Raw genomic sequence first — 22,393 nt, 5'->3', positions numbered from 1 at the left:
TCCCTGTTCCTTAAGGCTGGTCCAGTGTCATCCTCTAGCAATAATAACGAGCATGCTCTGTAATAACAAAAAGCACAAGTGTTGATTCCTAATCCCTATGGCATTAGGATAGGGGAGATCTTATTACTGTCCATTTATGTACAGGCAAACTGGACGCTGACTTGTTAAGGGACCTGCCAAAGGTCATGCAGCTGGCACTGGGACCCACGTCTTCTGACTGGAACCCTGTGCTGGGGAACCAGCAGCTAAATCTTCCACTGGCTCAGTGAACAGTTCCAACTGGCATGTACCCCAGAACCTAATGAGGGAGCAGGGTCCACATGGCTAACACGGTAGCCTGAAGGGGCCTCGAGAAAAGGAATAGTGCAGGAATTCTGGGGAGCCAGAGATATCTCCACTGAGCTGATGACAGAGCCAGGGGTCCCTTCCACTACCAGAAGGGAATCCTCGTTCTCCTTCTCTTCCTAATCATCCACCCGAACAGCAACTGCCTGGAGAGTTTGAGGGATGAACAGAACTCCATATCCAGTACCTGGGTGGTCTGGGTGACTGTCTGCTGGGGCCCAGGGCTGCCCATGAGGGCCTGAAGGTATAGGCACAAAGTTAAAAGCTACAGCCCAGATCAACCAGCTTACAGTCCAAGAGCTGAGAATGTCGTCTCCCTGCTCCCAGGAAATGTGCTCCTCGGCATGAAAGGAGCTTATTCCCTGCTATCTTTACTCCTGGCCCCTCACAGAGATACGGCTCTTACAGCTACCCACCAATGCCATTCTCAGGGGGAATGCAAGGAGATTCACATACATGATCTCAGAGCAACTTACTCTGTTTCCAAAGGAGGGAGGAAATAGAGAAATCAGAGAAAACCGATAAAGCTAGGTCCATTATTACTATTCTGTAAAGCAAGTTCAGAGAACCTCCTTCCTGGGAGATAAGGCCATCGTCTAATAGAAATAGAATATTAGTCAGGTGTGGTGGCAGTCCATGCCTGTGCTCCCAACTACTCGGGAGGCTGAGGTGGGAGAATCGCTTGGGCCCAGGGGATCCAGCCTGCAGTGAGCTGTGATTGTGCCACTGCACTCCAGCCTGGGTAACAGAGCAAGACCTTTTCTCAGATACACAGATAATTTTTAAAAAGAAACAGAGTAGTCAGAGGACATGGGCTTGACTCCTGGCATGACACCTTGCTGGCCATGAGGCCTTGAGCTAGTTACTGAGCATCCCTGGACCTCACAATAGGATAACTTCTCTCACTGGGTAAGATTTCCATGAGGCCATGTATGGAAAGCATCCCGCACAGTGCCAGGCACATAGACCTTTCACGTGTGTTATTTCCCTTGTCTTTCTTTTCCTTCCCAAACAGCATCTCCAGACGTTCCTCGATCTGGACAACTCTCCCGGCACAGGCACACTCACACTTTCTTTACTAAAACCTGAAACAACAACAACAACAACAAGAACTCTAGAAGCATCCTTAAATATCACACTGATTTGGATTGGTGAGAATAAGAGGCAACTTGCCTCACGACTCTGCCTCTGTGGGGGAATACCCCACTTTGTGGGCAGCTCTGCTGTTGGTGTGCAGGCGGGCACACCAGGGACCCTTCCAGGGACCCTCAGCACCACGAGGACTCTGCTTCATGAGTATTCACCAGGATGCCCTGCTACTGCTAATTTCCTGTTATTTCTCTTCTCAAAGGAGTCCATAATAACCAACTTATGGACTTAATAACCAACTTATGAATTCCTGGGCTCAAGTGATCCGCCCCCCCTTGGCCTCCCATGCAAGAGATTTTTCCCATTTTATTCCAATTGCAATGGTCAGTTATTAAAAGGTTTAAGCAAGAAAGTAGTATAAATGACAGCCACTTCTTGTGGCCTGTTTGGTGTTAACACAACAGAAGTTGTGGCCCCTCTGTTACCTGTGACAACTTTTTCTTATCGGTAGACCAAAGTGGTCCAGGGAAGGAAGCTGGGTAAGAAGAAAGCCATGCTAGGCCGGGCGCGGTGGCTCAAGCCTGTAATCCCAGCACTTTGGGAGGCCGAGACGGGTGGATCACAAGGTCAGGAGATCGAGACCATCCTGGCTAACCCGGTGAAACCCCGTCTCTACTAAAAAATACAAAAAACTAGCCGGGCGCAGTGGCGAGCGCCTGTAGTCCCAGCTACTCGGGAGGCTGAGGCAGGAGAATGGCGTGAACCCGGGAGGCGGAGCTTGCAGTGAGCTGAGATCCGGCCACTGCACTCCAGCCTGGGCAACAGAGCGAGACTCCGCCTCAAATAAAAAAAAAATAAAAATAAAAAGAAGAAAGCCATGCTATCAACTACTTGGAGCCTTTGGGCAACCCTAGGCTTCCTTACAAGAAGCTCTGAGGAAAAGCGCTAGGTGCATGATGACAATCACAGCGGCCGTGACTACTAACTTTTCTAGTGCTGATATGAATGGAGGGCTGACCTGTCCCCTCACAGGCCAAACTGTGGCAGTATACAGAAAGCCAGGACACAGGGCCAGAGGACATGGCTTGCAGTCTCAGCCCGGCCACTTACTTGACGTATGGCCTCAGGCAAGTTACCTGACCCCCTGAGACTCAGTTTCCTCATCAGTAAGATAGGCATGATAATAGTACCTAGTTCTCAAGAACCAGGTGGGTCAGATGAGAGGGTCAGATGAGATCAGAATGCAGCACGAATTAGAAGGAAAGGGGGTATTTGGGACCGCACACCCCACAACAGACTTTGCATTTCCCTTTCACCTGCCAGTCTGCATCCTTAACCTGGAACATGATGCCTCTGCAGACCCGGCCCCTAAAATAGCATTTGCCCCTGCTGCCTGTGGAAGGTCACCGATACCTTGCAGTCTGAGGCCCTCACAGTCCATCTCCTGTCCTTGCTTTCCCCAACCCATCCACTGCCCTGGAGTGCAGATTAATATCCCAGGGAACACAAGCCACATTTTGTTAACTTTCTATTTGTTCCTCCCCCTCTACATCTTTTCCTAATCATTTGTTTCCTCCCCTATCTCTCAACCCCTCCTCCAACTCCAGAGTTGTGCTTTATCTCTAGTGAGCTTAACGCTTCCCTGATAAGACCGGTTAATCCTCTGCTGCTCCTCTTTTGCAGAGATGGAGGAGATTACAGGCAAAGGGGTTAGGCCATCTCCCCTTCAAGGGCACTCAGGACTTTAATAAAGGAACTGGATCCCACTTTCCCATCTGATACTCTAGACTGGCATCCCCAGTGTTTCTGCTGAGAAGCAGTTCTGGTTACTTCCAGACCGTGAGCCTCCTGATTGGAACAAAATGGAAATGGGGGTGGGGGGGAATGGGTATTGGTCAAGTGGCCTGGAGACTCAAGATGGGCTGATCTGGTCCTCAAGAGCAAAATGCCCAACTGTGTGACCATCTTTATGGTCACCAGTGAGGGCCACACTTAAAGCCACACTGGGCATGTAGCAGCATGTAACTGGTAACAAGGAGGGGAACTCTAGCTTGGGGGACATAACTGTACCAGCCAAGGTCTCCAGCCTTCTCCTCCACAAGTTCTGGGATTAGCGAGTTAGTGATGCAGGTGGCACAGTGCTACAACAAAGTCTCCTTGGGTACACACTGAATGCCACTTTACAGCAGGTAGGTGATATGAGAGCGAGGCTTCAGTGTTTGCTGAACACCACTCCCGGTGTACAGAACACCTCAGGGAGACAGAGGAAGTGACAGAAGTAAGCTCTGTGCTGAGAAGCAGACCATCTGGTGGGGTAACACAGGACAAATAACGCAAAAGCACAGCAGAGTTAAACTATAAGCTAGTGCTAAGTAACTGCTGGAGTGTCTTGGGTTCAAGATCTTTGTGGGGTCAGGCTTAGGTTTAACATGAAAAGCTAATTTTGAAGAGACATGATTTGTTGAAGAGGACATAGACTATTTGAGGTCAGAAAAATAGTTCATTCATTTATTTTGTATCAAATGTTTATTGAACATCTGCTACGGGCCATGCACTGTCATAAACAAGATAGATATGACATCTGTTTTCATGAAATATATACTGTAGTGGACAAGTCAGAAATTAAGTAAATAACTATATTCTCACTCCCATTCTTACTAATGGTAACCAGTACAAGAACAGGGCGTTTTGAAGGAAAAAAACAGGAGGATCCTAATTTCAGATGTGAGATCAGGGGTAGCCTCTCAGAAGAGATAACGGCAGAGACCTGAATGAGTAGCAGGAATTAGCTAGAGCAGTGCAGGGAGAAAGCACATTTCAGATGGAGAGCAGCATATGGAAATGTTCTGAGTTGGGATAAAGTTGGTTCTTTTCAAAGACTGGAAGACATCGCTTAAGAACAGAAATTCACAGAACACAAAGAGATTTTCTTTCTCTTTCTCTTTCTTTCTTTCTTTCTTTCTTTCTTTCTTTCTTTCTTTCTTTCTTTCTTTCTCTTTCTCTCTTTCTCTCTTTCTCTCTTTCTCTCTCTCTCTCTCTTCCTCTCTTTCTCTCTTTCTGAAACAGAGTTTCACTCTGTCACCCAGGCTGGAGTGTGCGATCTTGGTTCACTGCAACCTCCGCCTCTCAGGTTCAAGTGATTCTCATGCCTCAGCCACCTGAGTAAATGGGGCGTGCACCACCATGCCCAGCTAATTTTTGGAATTTTTAGTAGAAATGGGGTTTCACCATCTTGGTCAAAGCTGGTCTTGAATTCCTGGGCTCAAGTGATCTGCCCCCCCCTGGCTTCCCATGTAAGAGATTTTTCCCATTTTATTCCAATTGCAATGGTAAGTTATTAAAAGGTTTAAGCAAGAAAGTAGTAACATCTACATTTTTAATATATCACTCTGGCTGCTATGTGGGAGGTAGACTGGAGGGGGACAAGAATGGTGGTGACAGGTTCAGTTAGAAAGTCTCCGCAGGAACAGGTGACAGTTGATGGTGACATGTCCTGAGATGGTAGCAGTAGACAGAGAGTGGTGGCTGGATTACAGATATATTCTGGAGATGGGATCACTAGGATTTAATGATGGGCTGGATGTGTGGGGAAATATCTAGGGTGACATAGAGATGGTTTTACTCGAGCAACTCAAAGAGTGGAGGTGTCATTTATTAAGATGAAGAACGACAAAGGTGCAGATTTTGGGTGGGAGCTATAATGGGGATCAAGAGTTCGGGTTTGGATACCCTAAGCTTGAGATGTCTTTCATTGTGTCATGTCATTATTGTGCGAAGACACACACATATCTAGACTGGAGGCGACTGTGTATCACAGAGGTTATCTCCCACCATTAGGATGGATGAAATTACCCAGGGAAAGCATAGAAGCAGAAGAAAAAAGTCCCATTCACTGTATATTGAGGTAATATGGAGACAGAGAAACAGCGGAAAAAAAATAGCATAGAAGCTAAAAGATAGGAGTGGTTCCAGACAAAGAAGCCTGTCTACAAGGAATGCTGCTGAAACTGTGTGTCTCTCAAAAGTGTCTGAGGGATTCGGCAACATGGAAATCACAGACGAACTTAGCAAGAGCAGTTTCAGAATGGATAGAAATCAGCTTGGACTAGACTGAACAGGCAACAGAGGTGGGTAGGTACAGCCAAATCCTCAATAACCCTGGCTCTGAAGAAGGAGTAGAGGGACAGGCAGGAGCTGTCTCTTGAAGCTATGACTGAGCTATGACTTCCTGAAGTTTCACACAGGCCAAAGTTTTCCAAATTGGCAGTGGAGATGGTTTCCACACTATTAGCCCTAGCCTGACCATGGAGAGTTCCCTTATAGCCCCAGAAGACTCAAAGAGAATGAGAGCGGCCTTCAGCTATTGCTCGTTTTCCCTGACCTTGTCTTCACCTCATTCATCCCTGGCACAAGAACCCCATTCCTTATTTAAATCTTACTCAGGAAACTTCTTCAGCGTTGTACTCCAGCATTCAAAACTGTTCCATTATAAACATCTTCCACCTCTGTTGGAAAGCTTCTGCATACTCAAGAGGTATAAAGAAGGTATGAAGAGCTTTCTGACACCCTCTGTCTGGTCAAGATCGGACTTTAATCTTTCCCTTTACCAGACTGTGTTATTCTGGGCCCACCCAACAGACCCAAGCTACCTTTCAAACCTCATCTCCTACTGTTCTCCTTGAACACTCCACTCCAGCCAACTTATGTCCCCTTAAAACACCTTCTATTTTCCTACCTCCGTATCTTTGCTGGTCTTCGCCTTTGGAATTAGTCCCTCCTCCTTGCCTATCTGAATATTACCCATACCTCGGAGTTCGCCTTGAGTCCATTCACCTCCAGAACACCCTGCCTGGCCCCCCAGATCTCTCTCTCAGGCATTTCTTTCACACTGCCCAAGAGCACTGCTTTTCTCTGCATGTGTCATCTTATAATGAGAAGCAGTGAAAACTGCCTGCATATTCCTGTTTCCTTTGGTGCTGCTGCCTGTACATCAGAAGCATTTGGTAAATGTTTGTTTACTGACAGGTTGAGAAAGTCAGGAGCGCTTCCTCCCCAAGGGATGAAGACTTGCAGCAGTCTGTTCAAGGCTGCACTAGCAAGATTCACCAGGGCCAAATGAGAAATAAATAGATGCCACAACTATTCACCAGTCTGGTTTCTATAGAATCATTCGAGGAAGTGCCATGGCAATGAGTTAAAGTTCAAATTAAGCTCTGGTCATCATGGCCATCAACTATTTCAAACGTTCTTTTAGGAGCCTACCCCTTCTTGGAAAAGTTTAAAATTTAAACCACAAAACCTCAGGCTTTCTTTCAATCCTGTAAAACAGAAGTTTCTTGCCATTTTATGCTGTGGATTTCCTCTGGCACAATCCTTTTCAAAATATTGAAAAGGCAGTTTTCTAACCCAGACCCTTTTACCATATTGTGGTTCATGTGACAGAACACTGCACAGGAGTGAAAATTCACTCCATACTATTTTTTACAGTCCAGGTATTGGCTAAAGTACACATAATAACTAATAGACTGCCGCAACTTTCATGCAATATGAGTTCCCATTAAAAAGTTTACACTAGCAAAGTTTTCTGGGCATAAATATCTTGTGGAAATTGGTTCATTCAAATCTGGGCTCCAAAGTGGCCTTAAACACATAGCAATGATTGCAACCATGAAGAAAGAGGTAGACTGTGGACACAAATCTATAATAATATGCTTTATTACTCACTGGGGGTCTATTTTTCCTCTCCTACGTCTACATGAAAACCAAGACTCTTAAAACACCAAAAGTGGCAGTTTAAAAACAAAACTTCTTTCCAAATCCCAAATGCAAGGATTCAGTAGAGAAGGGTCAGGAATCCTATCACGGATTCATATCCATTAAAGTTGGTTCCAATGAGGACATCTTCCCTACAGATTCCACAAAGTTCAACTACCACATCTGTTTGTATCTCAACTTGACTTCTCCTAAGGTAAAATAAGTTTTACGGAAATAATTCTGTATTTACATATTTGCTTTTGATTTACTTATTCATAAGAGATTCGAGGCAACAGAGAGCTCCGCTGGGCAGTCTTGGGAAAAGTGAGGCTGCTTCTGCAGTCACTCCTGGCCTCCTCTACCAGAGGCCCCAGGCTGTTGAGGGGAGTAGTTGCTGTCCTCCAAAAACCTACCGTCATCAGGGTGACGCCAGGGGAATGAGAGGGAGGGCTCTGGCCCTGCCTGTGGCTTTCTCTGACTTGGCTGGAAATAATGGATTTATTTTAAAAAGCAGTTTTAAGAGACACATGTGTTCACATATAATCATTCTTTTGAGGGTGTGTCTGTTTTTAAATGACATGATTCACCCAAAATAAAATATCCCTCATTTCTCACATCTAGCTGTCTTCCAGAAAGAAGAATACAGTGTGCAGAGGCATATTGGAAACTGGGCCTCACATTTCTTCACTAGAAATTGAGTTTTCTCTAGCATTAAGCTTTTGTGCTCAAAGAGTAAAGTGCAAAATCTTTGGGAGGAAAAAAGGAAACAACGACCTGTCAAAATTTCTGTTAGCGCCTATGACTACTGTTAACTTACATGCTCTCAGTGTGCAATAAAAAGCCTGCAAACTGCTGCTAAAAAGATGGTTTGACCTTTTAAAATGGGAACTCCCCCACCCCATATCCATATTAAATGGGCGAACCTTGGGAGCTCTAGAGTTTTAGATCAGTAAGTGAAATAAAGTTGAATTTCCAGAAAAAGGGTTTCCCTGTAGGCTGCAGGCTAATTAGGGTGTTCTAGACCTACACTGTAACAGCAGGTAGAAGGCAGGCCCTAAACCTTTTAGCTATTGTCGTTGCCACCTGCTCAGAGTCTAGTTCTGACAGGAGGCGGGTGCGGAGTTATGAAAATTTGGTAAATATAAAAGTCCTGGACGCGATCGCCCGCAGCCTGCGGCCCCTGGCGGTTGAGGAGCCGCGGTGATCCTCGGTCTCCACCGCAGCAGCCAAGCCCGGCGCGCACCAACCGGCGCTGCTGAAAGTTGGAGAGCTCCCAGCTCGCCGATAGAATTCGGCGGTGGGCGCCAGGGGAATCCCTTCCAGTGCCGCAATTAGGAAAGTTTTGAAAAGTAAGGTCCCTTGACAGACAAGAGACCCATCCTTCCCTTTAGCATAAGAAACATTCCGCGCCGCGCCAGCCGAAGGCTGCTCGCACAAGGCCATCCGCCCTGCTTGGCCGGGACGCACCCGGTGCCTTCCAGCTCCCCACCAGAACTGGTCCAGGGGGCGCGGAGACAGAGAGGCAACTATGTCCGGCTTGTGGTTCCAGACGGAAACGCCTCCCGGCTCCCTGGCCTGGGGGAAAAGGGTTCGAAATTCAACAGTCGCGAGGGCAAGGACAGAACTACCAACTCCCGCTCGGATGCCCGGGACCTGCTCTTCCAAGCCCGCTCCGGTTTCTCCAAACGACACGCGGCACAGCCCATGCGCCCCCGGCACTCCACTCCACTCGTCTATGGTTTCCCCCAAACTCTTCCCGGGGAGCCCCACAAAGCACAGACGGCGCCCTGAAACTCGCCGGGCACTCGCCAGCCATCCCCACCTCCGCCTCTCGAACCCTCCTTGTCGCGTTCTTCCCGCCCCGCACCGTTCTCCTCGCGTTTCTGGGGAGTCAGAAGCAAACCACGAGAAAATGCCTTCGCGAGGAGCCTCCCTACACCCGCCCTGTCACTGAAACAAAAGCGTAGGGAGGAGGGAGGTGGGAGAGGAGGCGGGAGGAAGGTTTAGAAAGACGATGGGGACAGCAGTAGGAAGGAGCTGGGGAGGGGGGTTAAGGTGGCGAGCAGAGCTGGGGGCCCAGAGTCCGCTCCCGTGCCGCGCGGCGGGTCGCTTACATGCCCAGGTCGCTGTAGGTGTTGAAGAACTCCATCTGGTTGCACGCCTGAATCCAGCCCACCACCCAGGTCTCGTGGCGGGGGATGGGGGGCATGACCACGCGGGCCGAGGCTTTGAAGTACGGGGTCTTGTAGCGCAGGACGATGGGCGAGGTCTCCTCGATGCGCGTGGGGCACTGGTCGATGGTGGCGCACACATCGTACACCACGATGTTCTCGCGCCGGATCCGCGCTTTGCAGGTGATGCTTTGGATACAGCCCATCCTGCAGCCCGGCGCCGGCACGGCGCGGCGTGGGGCAGCGCGGGGGCCCGCGCGGGCAGCCGGGGGCGCGTCACGCCGGCATGGCGACGCGCCGCTCGCTCCCGGTCAGACTCAGCTCGCACCTAGGAACCGGGAGCTGCCCGGCATCCTTGGGGAAGCCCCCTCCTCTTGCAGCCGCGCGGGGTCTCCGCTGCCCCGACGCCCGCCCACGCCCGCCCCCTCGCTCCGGCAGGGCGCGCGGAGGGTGCACTCCTAGGAGGCGAAGGGTGCCCTCGCCGGCTCCAGCGCCCGGGCGGAGGGCAGGGAGGGGAGCGGCGCTGCGAGGAGTGGTGCCCACCCCGGGCCGGAGCCCCCCGCCCCTCGCCGGAGAGGAGGAGGCGGCAGCGGCGGCGGCATGGAGCCGGGGGAGGGCGGCGGCGGCAGCGCCCGGTCTGTCTGCCTCCGCGGCGGCAGCAGCAGCAGCCGCCGCCGCCGCCGCCGCTGCATGAACCTCTGCACCGCGGCTGCCCCCCGCGTGCAGCGCACCCAGCGGCGGGCGAGCGGGCGGCCCGAGCGGCAGGCGGAGGCAGCAGCGGCAGCGGCGACCGGAGCTCCCGCCGGCCCCGCCCCGTAGCCGGACCGCGTCGACACTCCTCGGCCCGGCCGCCCCGGCCCGGGGGGCGCCAAGAGGCTGTGGCCCGGAGTGGAGGGCCCCAACGGCTGGGGCAGCACAGGACGTGCTCCGCGGAGGAAACTGGCTGTACGCCATGAGTTTTGTCCCTCTCCGGTTGCCGTCCGGGTGGGGGGGTAATGTGTAAGGGTGGGGGTGTTTAAAGGGCCGCTAGCGCTGGGGTGGGGCCCCGCACGTGGGGTTGGGGCGGGGCGGGGCCCTGGTAGGTGGTGCCCTGGGTGGGGGAGTAGGGCGGGCCCAAGCGCCACCGGGTGGGTGGGGCCGAGCAGGGCGCGGCGCTGTCCAGAGTCCACTGGGGAACCCGGTAGGGGCTGTGGAGTGTTTCGGGCAGCAGAAGGGTTAGGGGAACAGCTTTATCAGAGATTGGTCGTTACTCAGAAATCTAGCTTGTTGGATTAGATTTAGGCTTGAGCCCTCTTAGTATCCTACCTTCAGGCTCCAGCAGTGTTACTAAATGCAGTGTATTTGCCTCTTTCCCTGACTGGATTTGTTCTGGAAGCTCTTCTTTCCACCAGTGTGTAGTGGGGATACCGGAAGAATCCCTCCGTACTCCAACACTAAGTCTCTCATATGCCAGAGTTTTGGCAGACATTGGGCATTGTGTACAGTATGACCACGGTCATGTGTCTGATACTGCAGTCTAATGTGCCAAACAGGAAAAAATATTTAGCAGATGCTTTTACTAGGCATCTTCTTACATTTATATTTTCAAAGCCAATAGCTTCTAAGTATTTCATATCCGATCATTGAACATTTGCTGGATCAGCTGCCCAAGTGTGAAATACTAACAGGCCGCAGGAGGTGCTAGAGTTAGTCTTTAGCTAGGACAGATGTGACGAGTAATTTTTAAATTGATTGAGATCTAAAAGCACTCTTCATCCTTGTTTTAACTGTTCTGACGCCTTGGTTCACTTTATAGTTAACAAAAAAGCAGTTTTTCCCTTTGATGACTCATCTCTCTCATTTTACCATGTAGCCACAGACCTCAATCACTGGTCCTTCCATTCAGCAAAGGCTGACTGCCTGGCAGGAGCCAAACATAGTGCTAGGTACTAGGGATTCAAAGTTCAACACAAGAGCACATGGAACACTGGAGAAAATAAACCTGTTAACAAATTATTATAGTAAACTGTGGCACCTGCTTTAGTGGGGATATGTATCCAGTGCCGTGGAAAGCCAGACGTGTAAATCTCTGGCCACACGTAAATCTCTCAGTGGCCAGAGATTACATGTGACTTTGCTCAAGTAGTGACATTTAAATTGAATACTGACAGACTACAGAATCTCACTGAAAAGAGAAAGGTGAATGAGTAGTACAGTACCAGCATTTGGCAAATGCAGAATGTATAGAGATATGAAAGAACTCATCCTGTACTGGGGGTGTTATACCCAGACCGTTTGTTCCCCAAAGAAGACCACCAGAGTCCAGAGTCAAAGCCAAGCGGCAAGGATCTTTACTACAAGTTCGAACTTGGTCCCTCCATTCCACAGCATACAAGAGGGCCTCGAACAATGCGAGTGCTTGCTTTTTATAGCCCGATGTAAACAGGATATGTAAAGTTACAGGGAACAAGGTAATTCTCTCGGTTACAGCATTACAATTGGTTAACATTATACATTTAGCATTCCTTATCGGAGATCTTCCAGGTGATGTTTTTCTGAAGTTTGGAAGAAATATGGAGGAATGTGTTTGTGCTGGGCTCAGGAAGTTGGGAGATATATGGGGGATGTGCCTCATTCCTTTCAGGGGGAGAAACAACTCATAGTCAAGGCATTTCTCAAAGTGTTATGTATCGCCCGTGGACATCAGAATCACTGTCCAAGAATCAGTTGGTTGTTGATAGACCATATCTTTTTTCTTTTTAAAATTAAGACTACAGACTTTATTTTGATTTTACTAGTTTTTCCACTATGTCTTTTTTATTTTCCTAGAATCTAATCCAAGATATGATGCTGCATTTAGTCATTACATCTTCTTATTCTTCTCAATCTGTGACAGCTTCTCAGTTTTTCTGTTTTTCATGACCTTGACATTTTTAAAGAGGACTGGTCAGATATTCTGTAGAATGTTCCTCATTTGCATTTATCTGATGTTTCCTCATGATTACACCAGGGTTTTGGATTTTAGGGATGAATACCACGAAGATGAAGTGCCTTCTCATTGCATTATGCCAGGGGTACGTGATAGCAATATGACTTATTACTGGTGTTATTAACCTTGATCACTGGGTTTGGTGAATAATTTTTTTCTTTACTTTTATTTTAGGTTCAGAGGTACATGTGCAGGTTTGTTATATAAGTAAATTGCATGTCATAGGGGTTTGCTGGACAGATTATTTTATCACCCTGGTAATAAGCATAGTACCCAGTAGGTATTTTTTTTTAACCCTATGCCTCCTCCTACCCTTCACCCTCTAGTGGGGCCCAGTGTCTTTTCTCTTGGTAGGACCTTATCTTAAACCTCAGTGGAAGCCAATGAAGGCAAGCCATGCATTTTGAGAAAAATTACTCTGCATCAATGTAGAGAATAGAGGAGGCAGAGTTTCAGAACATTGTGATGACAGATGCTTTGACCCTCGGCTAGCTTGGGGCAGTGCTGTGGGGCTGGAGAGGCCTGGCTGCATTTGCATTTGAGAATCACTTAGGAGGTAAATTTATTTACTTGATAACTGAACAAGGAGATAGAAGTGGAAGCAGCTTGGGATTGTGGGTGATGTCATGTTAAGTTTGAGGTTCTTGGAGGTATTTGGGAGACGGGGTGGGGTCAGTTTGAGTTTCAGTGATTGTTAGGTTCCAGGCAATAGACCAAAAGGAAAGCATTTCACTGGGGAATGTAGTTATCTTTCTTAATTTGAGTTGCTTGTCAGGCTGCAGTTTTGTGGATAAATAACTCCTTTGTCTTCTGGTGACACATGTTAAACCTTCATAAACAGGAAGGGGAATGGCAGCCTTTCCCAAAATATAGGGAAATCACATGAGAGAGAATATCTTACTTTTTAAACTTAAAATAAGATTTTGTTATATTTAATAAACCCAATAAAATGTAACATTATTCATGGACTTGGACCTTTGACATTCTCAGAGGGTTCATCCATGACCTTGGTGAGTCTCCAAAATCATGAACGTCATCATGGCATATAATTTCCACCATAAAGTACAGTAAAGTGTAACTGAAAAATGTAAAGAATCTTTTCAGACTCTTAATGGTTCTATGAATATGGGGCCAAAGTAATTTCTAAAGCTACTTAAATAAATGTTGCCATTCAAATAAACTTCTTGGCCAGCACGGTGGCTCACCCCTGTAATTCCAGCACTTTGGGAGGCCGAGGCAGGCGGATCACGAAGTCAGGAGATCGAGACCATCATAACTAACACAGTGAAACCCCGCCTGTACTAAAAATACAAAAAATTAGCTGGGCGTGGTGGCGGGCGCCTGTAGTCCCAACTACTCTGGAGGCTGAGGCAGGAGAATGGCGTGAAACCAGGAGGCGGAGCTTGCAGTGAGCCGAGATTGAGCCACTGCACTCCAGCCTGGGCGACAGGGCGAGACTCCGTCTCAAAAAAACGAAAAAACAAAAAAAACGCTTCTTACTTCATTTTCTTACTTCATTACCTTATATCTTTACCTTATTAACGCCCTATTACCCTTACTCTGCGAAGAAAAAAATTGATCACAGTATGAGAATTATTGTGTGGATGTCGATGAGAAAGGAAGGAGAGCTAAGTGGTACTGGGACACAAATCCCAGTGTTAGGAGTGGTCATTCACTAGCTGAGTGGCTGGCAAGTACAGTCTGGCCTCCTGGCAGCCCCATTCAAATTTCTGTCTCAGCAAATTACCTCATGACAGCGACCTTTTGGATTACTCACTGAGAGTTTTTATCATTCATGCGTATTCAGTCTGCAAATGCCAATGCAGGGCTATCTGTAGCTCAAATGAAATCCCCAGAATTGCAACAGTTTCTCTGTGCTGCTCTTCTAAGTTTCTCTTTCTCTCTCCTCATGGTAAGTCCTTTGCCTCTATTAACACGTTTAATGCTATTTCACAGTTCCTTGCTCACACTTTGTCTCTCCCAATAAGCTGTTCACTCCTCAAGAGAATGCACCATCATGCCCTGTTGCCCAGCCTAGTGCATGGCACCTAGGTGCTCCTCAATAAACATTTGAATGACTAAAAGTATTCTTAAAAATCCAATAAAGCATTATTTCCCATATATCATATTTAGTAGAGTGCCAGTAAAATGTAACATGATTCACAGACATGGACCCTTGACATTCCGTATAAGCTTCCCTCTAAGCTCTGTCTCAATACCTGCAGCAAGCACATGTTTTTATTCTAATTCTTTCTGCACTGTACCTCTTTGTCCCCCTACTCTTTTCTTAATGTGCCTCCTTGATGTTAAGTGATGCCCTTTGTCTTCAAGCACTATACATGATCTCAAGGGTTATCAGTTCTAGACACCATGAAATGGGAAAACTCCAATGACAAGACCTTGACAACAATCATTCCTTGTGAATAATTTCATTTGAGTTTATTCTCAGGGCACAGTACAAATGATCCTTTGTACTTCAAGCTTCTGATGTTCTTGGGCATGACAGAGCTCCTCAGTTCCCCGAGTTAGAGCCGTGCTGTACACTCTCCAGGATGCTGGCCTCTGTGCCCCTTTACAATCCACTCCTTCAGCTGTTGATGACTCGTTCCTTCCAGAAGCAGGGTGATCTCTGACTTTATTTTTCCTCTTGATTGACTCATTACTCAATTTGTCAAGTGAGCTTTTTAGAAACTCTGGGTCACAAGGGCCTATTTTCTAGTTGACCTTGGCAAGGGTTTTCAGAAACTGTAGAACAGACTACCAAGAGATGTTGAGGAATTGCCTCTGGAGCTGTTAAAAACAGAGATGAATTTCTGTCTCACTTAGATGCCCCAAAGACAGGCAAGAGGTTAGCCTCAGGCCCAAGACTGCAGGATTAAGGAAACAGCTCCTTCTTGGTTGTGACCTCTCCCTACCACCACTTCAGAGCCAGGGTTACTAATTTCTCTTCCAGGACAGGCTAAGAAACTCAACAGGGAGTGGAATATGGCAAGAGACTAAGGCACTGTGCAGAAGTCATTCAGTCCAAGATGTGGCAACTATTGTGTGGTTCAAGTAGTCAATATTTATCAAGCTTTTTCAACCAGCCTTGCATTAGATTAGGTCACAGAAACTATGAAGAAGGATACCTTGGTTCCTCAGCTATTCTGTTGTAGATCTGCCGTGCCTATCTCTGCCAAATTCAAAGTCATTGTCTCTGTCCTGATCTGTCAGGTTTGACACTCTTAAAAGAAAACTACTTTGAATCCCATGATTCTGCAAATCCTGATTCTCCTTTTAGCTTCTCTGACTCCTCTTGCTTTCCTCATTTTCCAGGGTCGTATTTCCTAAGGGTCTCCCCAGTTCTACCTGAACTCCCTCAGGGTATTTATCCATGTTTTAACTGGTATTTTTCATGGATGTCTTCCAAGTTTGTCTTGCCAGCTGGGCATTTCTCCTGAACTCAAGGTCAGCGGGCCCATCTGCCTGCTGTATGTTTTCGTTTGGATGTACTGCTGTATCCTCCTCCATTGCAATGAGTTTTGATACCTCTCTTTCTGTGAGCCAGTGTCTCTTCCTGACTACCTGTTCCTGGCTGAAGGCACCAGTGTCTTCCTACTCTTAAAGTCCAGAACCATCTTGGTCTCCTCCCTCTCCATCTTTGCCACTCTCATCTAACGCATCAAGTCAGAGCATATTTTGATCATGTGTTTCCCTACTGTGGAAACCTTCTGTGTTTTCTTATTACTATTAAATTCATCATAAATCCCTCAGGTTGGTATTGAAGTGCTGCACCATGATGGACCCCAACCAACCTGCGTTTCTAGCCTTCTTTCCCTCTGCTTCCTACCCACTCTGGGCCTCAGGTCAAGCAGATGACTCACCAGTCCTTCAGCAGTTTCCTCTCCTCTGTTTTGATTAGGCCATGTCCTCTGACTGTATGTTCAAGCCCCACCCTGTTCCATGACAATTATAATAACCATGTGTATCTCATTTATTCCTGGCATAAGTCTGTGAGGTAATATCATTATCCTCTTTTACAGATAAAGGTACAGTGGAAAAGAGAGTAAGAAACTTCCCCAACATCACAACTGGCAAGTGGCCAGGCTAGGACTCACACCTCCATCCAACCACACGCTAATGACCCTCTGGCTCCCCTGAGAACTTCTGGGAGCACTTCAGGTATACATGATCTTTCCCACCCTAGAGTTCTGCTCAGAACATGAGTAACTGATGCCTGTAGACACTGAGTAACTGATGTCTGAATGAATAAAATAACAAGGTTTTGTAATAGATTTATAGAAAGATCAAAGGAGAAGGAAGAATCAAGGATAAATCCAAGAGGCTAATAGCTTAAAGGACAGTAATACCATTGTCAAAGTGAATCACGTGAGACAAGGAGAGTTTAGTAGGTTGAGAACTACAGTGATCTTGATGTTAAAGTATCCAGGTGTTCAAGTGAAGTGAAGATACCCTGTGGGGGAAGTCACTAATGAACACATCTTGTTTGAGTGGTCATTTTAAAATTATAGCTTAGTGCAACTCCTTCCTTCTCCTGTTTCTCCCTCCTTTCCTTTCTATCCCTTTCTTTCCCTTCTTTACTTTCTTCCAGAAATATCATTGAGCCTTTTCTTAGTGCCTGTTGTTATGATGGTGCTTAGAGATTCTGTGGCATGTAAAATACTACATGTAGTTCTTACCTTATTAATAGCACTCATACTTTTTTTTTTTTTTTTTTTTTTTGAGACGGAGTCTCGCTCTGCCGCCCAGGCTGGAGTGCAGTGGCCGGATCTCAGCTCACTGCAAGCTCCGCCTCCCGAGCACTCATACTTTTAAAAATACAATTTATTTATATGTCTCTCTCGTGAATACATTATCATTGTCTTGGGTTTGTGCATTGTGTTTAATTCGATTTTGTGTCATCAGTTCTAAGCACAGTGCCTGGCACTTTGTATGTGCTCAAACGATAATGAGTAAGAGGTGGCCTGGTGAGGAGTAGGGGAAAGGGTATTGCAGGTTAAGACCAATGCTTCTCAAATTATTATGCACATACACATCACCTGGGAATCTTGTTAAAATGCAGATTCTGATTCAGTAGGTCTTGGTGGGGCCTGAGATTCTGCATTTCAAATAAGCTTCTAGATCTTTGTTACTCAAAATGTAGTCTGAGGACCAGCAGCATTGGCTTTCAAATTCAGGAAGCTCGATAGAAGTGATAATGTTCTAGGGAGAAGCAGGAAGTTTATTATGGCAAGCATAGCACATGGGGTGCAGGGGTGGGGAGAGGTAAGGTCAAAAAAGGAGAGTAGGACCAGAGCCTGCAGATCCCAATGTCTACATGAGGCAGAGGGAGGTATAGTGAAAAGCTAATGCAACTGGAGTCAGACATACATGAGTTCTAATCTCACCTTGGACAAATAATAATTGTATACTTTCCATATCCCTAGGCCGCATGTTCCTTGTTTATAAAATGAGAATAAGGAGAACACAATGTCTTTTTTATGAGGTTGTCACGAGCATGAACTGAATGTAAATCTCCTAGTGCAATGCCTGGCCTGTGGTAGGTACTCAATAAATGGTAGTGAGCATTGTCACCATTGCATGTGATGGACAATGTGATAGAGAAGACATAATCCCTGCCTATAGGAATTTCCAAAATGGTCATTTTCCAAAATGAGCCTCCTGGCTATGGCCCCTCCATTTTTCCTGTTTCAGTTTCATGACTGAAGCAGGTAAATTGTCAGTTGGTTGCACAGCTTGAGGCCCTGGGTGGGCTTGCCACTTGCAAAGAAACCCAGGTCCGTAAAACCATCAGCAGAAGGTCATTACCTTCTCTGGATTTGCTTTGGACTCATTCATATTTCTTCTAGTCACCTTTCCTCTTTTTTTCTCTTCTTACTTCGCCCATGGGTTTCCCTACCAAACACTGGCTGATCTTGGATAAGGTGTGTTTTACCGTGATCCCTCTGCATGGGTCAGTGACTGGGATTTAGTCTGAGGATTTATCCAGCGTCATATTAGAGCAGCAGCTCAGTGCTGGTGCATGTCTGCAAGCGTTCCTCATCAGCAGGGTTGGCGGCTGTCCAGCTTGCTGCTGTGTGGAAGGCAGAGCCACCCCTTGTCCTCTCCAACTCGCTTGCCATTGCCACTATTCAATCTTCATCTACTAGGGCACTGGTCTCCAAAGGGTCTACACTGAAGGAAAAGAATATAAGAGAATTTCTGTTTTCCATTATTTTAAACATTTTCTGTTAAAATTTACATTTTGTGTTTTATTAGTTAATTTATCAGTGTTGTGCTACTGACATATATCATTTATAAATAAATAAATAAACAAACAAACCTAAATGGCAACTACTGATCTAAACAATTGCAATTCCTTCTAGCTGATCTCCTTATCTCAATCCTTTCTTTTATATTACACTCTGAATTATCTTTCAAAAACACACTTCTTTTTGTTCACTGGCTTATCTAAAGCCATTCATTCACTTATTCATGCATTCATTCATTCATTCATTCACTCACTTGCTGAGCAGCTGCCATCTGTCAACCATTGAATGAGGTGCTGGACAGATGAAGATGGACAAGATACTGCCCTCGTCCTTACAGAATTCAGGGCTCCTTGTGACCTCCTGCTCCCCTGTGTGGTGAAAAAGACTTTGTAATCTGGCCCCTTCCTGCAGCCTAAACTCTCACCTCTCCACTCACATTTAGCCACATAGAGATTCTTAGCGTTGCCCAAACAGTTTGCCATGTGCTTTTAATTTTTACATCCCACAAGCATGTATACTCTGTGAGGGTGGGGTCCTTGCCTTTTTGTTCACTAATCAACCCCAAAAGCTTAGTATAGCACCCAACATAGAGTGGGCACTTAAACAAATATTTATTGAATGCACGAATGCCTTGCACATGTTGATTCCTCTTCTTTGAGGTCTATCTGATGAATGTCTGTCCACCCTTTAAAAGTCACTTCCTCTGTGAAGCCTTGAAGCCTCCCTGCTCCCTGGCCCCCACATACATACCCTCCCATGCTCAGTGAGCTCTTTTTCTTTTTCCTGGCAGCTCTGGTGAATATTCCTCCACATTAGCAATTGCCAGGGTGTCCTGCAACTGCTTATGTGTCAGTGTCTTCCGCTAGTGTATATGCTCCTTTTGGGGTTGTCACTGTATGTTCTCCATTTTTATATCCTGGTGCCTATCTCAGACTAAATATTTAATAATAGTTTCAGAAAGGAAAGGGGGATGGAAGAAGTGGAGGCTGATGTCCTTGTAGATCTTGCTGGGCAGAGAGACTGTAATGTATAAAGGGCTAGGTCAGGCCCTGGTGGTCTTCCCTTCAATCACCCTCCTGTAAAGTATTGAATTGTGCGCCCTAGAAGAGATCTTGAAGTTCAAATCCCCAGTAACTCAGAATGTGACCTTATTTGGCACAGTGTTGTTGCAGCTGTAATTAGGTAAGAGGAGGTCATGCTGGAGAAGGTGTGCCTTTAATCTAATATGAGTGGTCAGTCCTTATAAGAAGACACCGATGCACTGAGATAATGCCCTGTGATGACAGAGGCAGAGACTGGAGTCATGCGACCAAGGAATGTCAAAGATGTCTGGTCACCATCAAAAGCTAGGAAGAGGCAAGAAAAGATTCTACCCAGAGTCTTGGAGGGAGCATGCCCTGCTAGCACCTTGATTTTGGACTTCTAGCTGCTAGAACTGGGAGAGAATAAAATCTCTGTTGTTTAAAGCCCTGCAGTTTGCGGTGCTTTGTTGTTACAGCAGCCTAGGAAACTGGAACACCTCCCTGACTTCAGATGAGGCTCCTCCCTGCGTGCTCTGCATCACCCCTGCCTGGACAATTAAGTTACACCTGACTAAGGTCTGCCAGAGGCCCAGCGACACCCTCTGAGCCTTAGCAGTGCCAGCGTATCCTGGTTGTGGGCTGAATCTGATCTACAGCCTTGTTCCCATGGCTCACTTTGGACTCTGGTCCTTGCCACAGAGTTTCCACCTCTTTCCTAGGATCCGCTGTTTACCCCATGCCCCACTTCTAAGAACTGGCATCCCTCTGTTTTCTTGAGTGTTCCAACTGGATTCTCCACATTTGCCCTTCTCCTTTGCCCCTCACCTACTTTTTTCACACAATAATCAACATGATCTTTTAAAAACTGGAATAAGATTGTGTCCCTTATTCTCAAAAAACATTTCAATGGCTTCCTACGTCTCTTGGGACCCCATTTTCAGTCTCACCACGTGGTGTGACTATGATAAGGTGCTTCATGAGCTGGTTCCTGGCTGCCTCTCCTGCTTTATCCTGTACCATGTTCTATCTCATCTGTTCCATCTGCACAGTTTCCTTCTTTCATGTCACTGAATGAGTCAAGCCTCACTTTCTGCCTCAAGGCCTTTGTGCAAACTCTTTCTTCTGGTGAGATCAGTCTTCCTCCTGTATCCCTGTCCTGACCTCCAACCTGCAACCTCCAACCTCCACCCTCCAGCCTCTGCACTTTCACATAGCCAACTCATCCTTTAGGTGCAGCAAACCTAAATGCTGCATTCTCAGAGATGCTTTCAACCCCATACACCCAGACAGGGCTCATTTTTGTGCATTCTTGAAGCCCTCTGGACCTCTTTCCCACAGGACTTATCATATGAGTAATTAAATAATCGTTTCTGTGATTATTTAATTAATTAATTGTTTTTTTTTGAGATGGAGTTTCACTCTTTTTTTTTTTATTATTTAAGTTCTAGGGTACATGTGCACAACGTGCAGGTTTGTTACATATGTATACTTGTGCCATGTTGGTGTGCTGCACCCATCAACTCGTCAGCACCCATCAACTCGTCATTTACATCAGGTATAACTCCCAATGCAATCCCTCCCCCCTCCCCCCTCCCCGTGATAGGCCCCGGTGTGTGATGCTCCCCTTCCCGAGTCCAAGTGATCTCGTTGTTCAGTTCCCACCTATGAGTGAGAACATGCGGTGTTTGGTTTTCTGTTCTCGCGATAGTTTGCTGGAGTTTCACTCTTGTTGCCCAGGCTGGAGTGCAAAAAGGCGTGATCTCAGCTCACTGCAATCTCCGCCATCGAGGTTCAAGTGATTCTTCTGCCTCAGTCTCCCGAGTAGCTGGGACTATAGGTGTGTGCTGCCATCCCTGGCTAATTTTTAAAATATTTTTAGTAGAGATGGGGTTTCACCATATTGGCCAGGCTGGTCTTGAACTCCTGACCTCAGGTGATCCACCCACCTTGGCCTCCCAAAGTGCTGGTATTATAGTCATGAGCCACCACGCCCAGCCTATAATTATTTAATCTGTCTTCCTTGATAGATTGTAAGCTTCATGAGGGTAGAAACTATGTTTGCTTTTTTCATTGCTATTTCCCCAGCCTTCAGAACAATGCCTGATACCTAGTGACTGTTGAGAAAATATTTGTTGAATAAATGAATGAGGTTGAGACCTGTCTTGGTAACCTGCCTAGTATCCCAGTCCTTACAGAGACATTGTCCTACTTAACTCTCAACACTCCCTCACCCCCTTGAGTGGGAGAAAGATCCCCTAACTCCAGCGTAGTGCAGGGGTCATGCTACTTCCTCTTAGATTTCCCTCACACTGCCTGCTTCTGGCTGCTCCTGGATCTGTTTCTGTTATGTCCCCTGCCAGGACATGTTCATCGTTCCATCTGGGAAGCTCTAGTGCCAAGGCCAGGGCTCCTTGATGACGTGTTGTACCTGTGGGACTAGACACATTTCTCTCTGCACTTGCTTTGGGATCTCCACATTAGTTCCAGGTCCCACCCCTCCTGGTCTGCCCCATCCAGATTGTCAGGGTCAAGTGTCTGGAGACACAGCAAGAGGATTTGAGAAACCAATGATGGGATCTTCAGGGATCGATTGTTCAGGGAGTGCTACTGTATGCTGTGTTTACTTAGAAAATCCAACATGGGCCTCAGTCCAGGCTAAATAAACACAACATAAGGGCAGAAACTTTCGTGGCATTTACCGCTAAGATAAGTAATTATTTTTATTACTGCTAGAAACTATTGAGTTATGAATAGAAAGGAAGTCCAAATCATATTCAAATAAAGGGAATGAGC

General features: G+C 46.7%; 1 protein-coding gene across 2 annotated transcripts in view; it reads right to left on the bottom strand.

The window, feature by feature from the left end:
* The window catches only part of FAM78B (family with sequence similarity 78 member B), a 104,688-nt gene extending 94,375 nt beyond the window's left edge, over positions 1-10,313 (bottom strand). For both annotated transcript variants that reach the window (XR_005236178.2, XM_007989691.3), the window contains exon 1: positions 9,303-10,313. Coding sequence is in view for 1 of the 2 variants with exons in the window: in XM_007989691.3 (XP_007987882.1) it covers positions 9,303-9,565 (263 nt within the window). In the remaining variant the exon portion in view is untranslated. The remainder of the gene's footprint in view (positions 1-9,302) is intronic.
* Between the last annotated feature and the right edge of the window lie 12,080 nt (positions 10,314-22,393).

This window comes from Chlorocebus sabaeus, chromosome 25 (genome assembly GCF_047675955.1).
Source record: "Chlorocebus sabaeus isolate Y175 chromosome 25, mChlSab1.0.hap1, whole genome shotgun sequence".
Lineage (NCBI taxonomy): Eukaryota > Metazoa > Chordata > Mammalia > Primates > Cercopithecidae > Chlorocebus > Chlorocebus sabaeus.
The sequence above is the reverse complement of the archived record's forward strand: the minus strand, read 5'-3'. Positions and strand labels throughout refer to the sequence as shown.